At 49.4% G+C, this 5894-nt stretch overlaps 1 protein-coding gene across 1 annotated transcript; it reads right to left on the reverse strand.

Moving 5' to 3' along the window:
* Window positions 1-1812: 1812 nt before the first annotated feature.
* On the reverse strand, window positions 1813-2943 carry LOC139831785 (uncharacterized). Its single transcript, XM_071821117.1, has 5 exons — window positions 2825-2943; window positions 2526-2730; window positions 2222-2434; window positions 1966-2142; window positions 1813-1881 (listed from the first exon to the last, which is right to left on the reverse strand). Exons 1-5 carry the CDS (start codon window positions 2941-2943, stop codon window positions 1813-1815), a joined length of 783 nt encoding a protein of 260 aa, XP_071677218.1.
* Window positions 2944-5894: the final 2951 nt, after the last annotated feature.

Consider the following 5894-nt stretch of genomic DNA (forward strand, 5'->3'; position numbering starts at 1 on the left):
TAGCACGAACGCAGAAACCACTACAGGAAACTGCCCAGACGCCGACGGCCGGCTGCCCTTGGCGTAGCCACGCCTGGCCCTCGGCGTAGGCTACGCCGACGGCAGCCCTCGGCATATCGCCTCGGCGTTCAGGTCCCTCGGCACCTGGCACGCTGCCGTCGGCGTAGGCTCGGCCGTCGGCGTACGCACCCTATGCCGACGGTGCGGCTTCACCCTCGGCGTCGCTGCCCTCGGCGTCTCGCCACGGCGCGCCGTCGCCGTTAACAGAGCTCCCCAGACGCCGACGGTATTCCCCTCGGCATAGCCCAGCCATCTGCGCGCCGTGGGGGCGACGTGGCGCGTCGCGAGGCTGCCACGTGCGGCGTCTACCATATGGGCTATGCCGACGGCAATGCCCTCGGCATAGGCTCGACCATATGGTCATGCCAGGGCCCTATGCCGACGGCATTGCCCTCGGCGTATGCCCTACCATTTGTTTTTTTCGATTTAAATTGGGTTCCAATTCATCTAAATTCAGTTCAGCAGGTCCAATACATCCAAATACATCGAAATTCATCCAAATTCACCATAATTCACATAAATAGCATGAAATCCACATAGTAGCATACAAATACATCCAAATTCATCCAAATTCACCATAATTCACATAAATAGCATGAAATCCACATAGTAGCATACATGGTGCATGTAATAGCATACAAGAGGAGAGTGTCATGTCATCCAATACATAGTAGTAGGTAGCAAATGATGGCAAGCAAGAAGCCCGGTGCCGACTAGCGGAGGAAGGACCCGGGCGGGGTGTGTCCGCCCACATCGTTGGCGAAACGAGCAGCCCGGGGTTGCGCTCCGGTAGAAGCTGCAGAAGAACCACCTGGAGAAGGACCGGTAGCACGCCCAGGAGAAGTCGACGGAGAGGCACCGGGAGTAGTCCCAGGAGTAGTCGACGGAGAGGCACCAGCAGAACGCCCAGGAGACCGACCACCTTCATGAACCGGTGTGACCTCGCGCCCACCCGGCGATGCCAGGTTCCCGGACCATCCCGTTCCCTACGTGTTCCCTACATGTTAGCAACTTGCGAGGCAAAGGAAAGTGGTAACTACCGGTTTGGCAAAGAACTTACCTCCGGTGTGGATCCGTAGTAAGTCGCAGCGAAAGCTGCCTTCGATGGCATGATAGGCATGTCCCCCGCCACGGTAACTCGAGCCGATGGCGGTGTACCAGTAGACATAGAGATCATCATTTCCTGCAAGATAGGTTACAAGTTAGGCTTTGCAGAAATAAAGCATCAAACTGAGACTTGTCATCTACTAGCGAGAAGAAAGATTCAGACTTACTCCTATATACGCCATATAGGCCGTATTCTGCCTATTCCACTGGGCAGCGGCCTACTGATACGCTTCATTGCAGGCTTCGAAGGCCGCCTCGAACTCAGGCTACAATTTCAGAAACAATGAATCTCGTAAACACTTAGCCATGTAGGAAGGAAAACCGGAAAGAGGATGAAAATGAGGAAAACTTACATCGTAGGCGGGTGGACGAGCAGGCCGTGGACGAGGCTGGGGGCTGTCGGCGGTGAGGGTATGCTTGAGACGCGTGTAGCTCGTGGAGTGGGTAGGCTTGACCGCCTTATTCAGAAAGGGGAAACGGCCATGCGGACGCCCGTGCCCCGACAGGACCAACGACTCCTCGTCGACCGGAATGCTCAAGGGGTCATCCACCTCGGGGTGACGAGACTTGACCATGTCGCAGTAGTCCTCCTAGGCGGCCTTGGCATTGCCGTAGTACTGTGGCTGAGGCAATGCGGGATTGGGCTTACGCCGTCCGCATCATGTCATATATCTGGGCATCATGAAGCACCACCCCAGGTGGTGCCTCGGCCACCTGCATCGCGAAAAGAAAAGTTAAGCGTACCACAAATGAGACATGGCGGGAAATGAATGAAGGTCGTTCCATGTATATACATACCTTTTTCCCCTTGAAGCGGGTGTAGTCGCGGTTTCCCGCGCAGTGTGTGCCACCGGTGCCTCGGTTCTCCATGTTACGCCTCGACACGGCTGCAAACTCCTCGTCCTGCCTGAGCCACCTCGCCCTAATCAGCTCCTCCCATGCCTCCCTATGCTGCTCGGCCCACTCGGGACAAACCTGAAAACGCAATACTCAGCTCAAGATAATTCAATGAAAACTTAGCAGCAATGTAGAATCTCATTGACATTTTACTCACCGACATGTACTCCTCAATGGTCATTGCCCATTCCTCCGTAGGCTGGTTACCAACATAGTACTCCTTCTTGACCCTCTTACCCTTGTTAGCCCAGAAGGCACTAGCGCTGGTGAACTTTTGGTTGTACCACTGCTGCGGTGTCAACCTCTCGCAAGCGCCACGCAAAGTGAGACGCGCCTGCGTCTCATGCTCCGGGTCCACACGATAGAAGCACTTCAATCATGCATAAATCAGTTGTGAAAGTCATGAGTTAGCACATTAGGGCCATCAACTATGAACGGTGCTCGAGAAATATATGCCTTACCCAGAACTTGGTGGTCACAGCCTCAGCAGCTGTCGCGAAGCCTACGGCAGGGGCATCCTCATAGTCCGCCCAAGTAGTGGCTAGCTTCGTCGGGCCACCGGGGACCGTGCTAAGGGGAGTGTATCTGCCGGGCCAGAACTTCTTAATCAGAGCCCCAAGCAAGCTGTTAGGCATGCGGGGGGGCTTGGCATCCCATGTCCAGTTGCTGCAAATAAATCACACATTAGTACACATGCCAAATTGTTTATTATGCCCAAGATGAAAATACATGTTCGAAATTTCTGAAGTAGTACACTTACTCATCGCTCGAAGGAATGATAAGGGCCTTGTCATCATGGGTCTTCGGCTCCTTCCTCGCATCGGGGACTCTAGCTTCTCCATGAAGCTTCAAGGGCTTCGGCGCACCTTCACCCTCCATGACCTCCAACTCAGCCCTAGAGTCCGACTCGTGTGTAGACTCCGTCTCCATCTCCACCTCCCCACTAGACGGACCCTCAAGGTACAACTCAGGAGCCACGTCGCCAGAAGCGGAGGGTGGCTCATCAAAGTCCATGTGTACCCCACCACCACCTCGTCCTCCACCTCGTCCTCCTCGTCCTCGTCCTCGACCTCCACCTCGTCCTCCTCGTCCTCGTCCTCCATCGGTACCATCGGCGTAACGCGGATTTTGCACCGGGGCTCGATCACTCCGTCTAGGCACTCTAGGATTATTCCTCTTCACCTGCGCCAGCGTCTTAAGCAAGCTCTCGGAGTCTGCCTTGCCGCTGCTCATATTGTTCAGTCACCTGCATTGAGAAGAATAAAACAGTTAAGCACAAAGACATATTATATGAAGATACTAAGAATAAAAGGCACAATGCAATTAAGAAGCATGTTGACATAATAAAATGAAGATACTAAGAATAAAAGGCACAATGCAATTAAGAAGCATGTTGACATAATAAAATGAAGATACTAAGAATAAAAGGCACAATGCAATTAAGAAGCATGTTGACAAATAAATACTAAGAATAAAAGACCCTCACCAGCCATCATCGCTCTCACGCTCACTCTCATACTCCATCTCTTTCTCTTTCTCTTTCTCTTTCTCTGGCCCACTATCACTATCACTATCTTGTGAGTACAAAGTTGAAGGGTCGACGGGTGGAGGCTCATCATAATTGTCATTCGCCTCAAGTAACTTCTCGAGCATAGATATGTCCTTTAGATCCACCACTGACTCACCACGAGTTTCTGCATCGTTCCCGAGGTCCTCTTGAACAAACGGTTCTAAAATATATTCCCCGAAGTCCTGTTCCTCTTGATAGAAAATCCCCTCGTATGTCACGGGGTCAATGTTGTTGTAATCATCCTCAGAGGGAATCGGTAGGTTACCATGTGGCGATACCTGGAAGACGACTTCCCAACCCTTGAGTTCCGCTTTCTGGCATGGGTAGGGCAAATAATAAACTTGCTTGGCTTGGTGAGCCACAACAAAGACATCGGCTCCGCTATAGGTGGTTGAAGGCTTAACTTCAACTAACCCAATGGACTTATCACTTCTCTGTCCACCTATTGGGTCGAACCAATGACACTTGAACACGACGATATTGAGTTGCACGTTCGTACGATTGAATGTCAACTCGTATACACTTTGTAACCTTCCGTAGTAATCAAAGTTGTTGGCTCCTTTGGTGAAGACCCCAGTATTTGTCGTTTTGGGATTCGCCCGGCCCTTCTGGTGCGTCTCTGTGTGGAAGCGAAACCCATTCACATCATACTTCTCATACTTGGTCACCTCACGGCTACAACCTTGGGAAACACATTTCAACTCATCTATCATATCAACGTTTCTCTCACGGCCCTACAAGAACATTTCAAATTTGTTGTGTGCATTAGTTACGTGTAATAAGAGGGACAAGTCACATGTTGCAATGTAAGAGGAAAGGTTAGAAATTACTTTTTCCATGAACCATGTCACAAAGTTTTTATTAATTCCGGGAGCACCGTCTTTCAGTAGAGTGTCCATCTCCGAGGTTTCGGGCAATTCATCATACGGCCACATTTCATCCGTGAATTCGCTGAAAGGAGAAAATAAGCATTAGACCGAGACGAGGTTACTAGCTGCAAAGTAATTTGTTCACCATTTTACCTTACGAATGGGATCACTTCCTCCATGTTCATAAGCACATATAGCATTATACAATCCTTCTCTTCGTTCTCCAATTTATATTTTGTTCCTTTACCAGCCTTGCCACCGGGGAATTTGAATAGTTTTAGCTTGGGGTCATTCTCGGGCACGTCGACATTGTAACGAGTGACCGGGTTATGCTGAGTGGGAACATCATCGGGATAGTACGTTGTCGCGGCATCTGCCATCTCCCGAAGGCATATTGCCTCAGCTATGCATGCTTCAATCTTGGCCTTGTTTCCAGTTATCTTTCGAATATACTTAAACTCTCTCTCAATACAGAACTGCCAACGAAACTGCACCGGACCACCCAAGAGTGCCTCGTTGGCGAGGTGCACAATGAGATGTGCCATCAGAGTAAAGAAGCCTGGCGGAAATATCATCTCCAAATTGCATAGCAACTCCGGCACTGTATGTTGTAGCTTTGCAATAACCTTGGGACATATCTGCTTAGCACAAAGCGTGCGGAAGAAATGGCTCAACTGCGCAAGCACTCGCCAGACTTTCTCGGGGATATACCCTCTGTCAACACCCGGATTTTTAAGTCCAGATGCCTATTATGCCGTACATCGCAATCCCAGGAATAATGTTTTTGCGAGACATAATAGTAAGTAGCATAGAGTCATCATTTATTACAACACATATTGTCTTACAACCATAGATCACATGATCCAATATTACCCGAATATATTGTTCAACAACACAAATAGTAGCGGAAGCGAAGTAGTAGTGGACGATCTATTCCACAGGCAACGCTTGACGTTAGAAGACGATCCTAGTTATCGTAGACGTCCTGTTGTCCGTCATCCTGATACTGGTGCTCTCCTTCATAGTCTGGCATTTGAATAGCCAGGGCAAAGCCATGAGTACTTTTAAAGTACTCGCAAACTAACTCTAAGATAAAAAAAATATTCATTAAGTGTAAGGGGGTGCTAAGCTCTAGGTTTATTTGCATAAAGCCAAGTTTTAGTTTCATAAATCTTTGGTAAAAGCCTATATCATGTGCTAGACTAACTCAAGTGGGAACATTAGTGTCATTCCCACAACTCATTATGGTTCACCAAAATGTCACCTTTCAATCCACCATTCATTTCTAGACTCAAAACATTTTAATGATAACGGAGATAGTATGGCCTTTCCAATCGTCCGTAACCGTGGACACGGCTATTCGAATAGGTTTAACACTCTGCAGAGGTTGT

Source organism: Lolium perenne, chromosome 5 (genome assembly GCF_019359855.2).
Source record: "Lolium perenne isolate Kyuss_39 chromosome 5, Kyuss_2.0, whole genome shotgun sequence".
NCBI classification, from domain to species: Eukaryota; Viridiplantae; Streptophyta; class Magnoliopsida; order Poales; family Poaceae; genus Lolium; species Lolium perenne.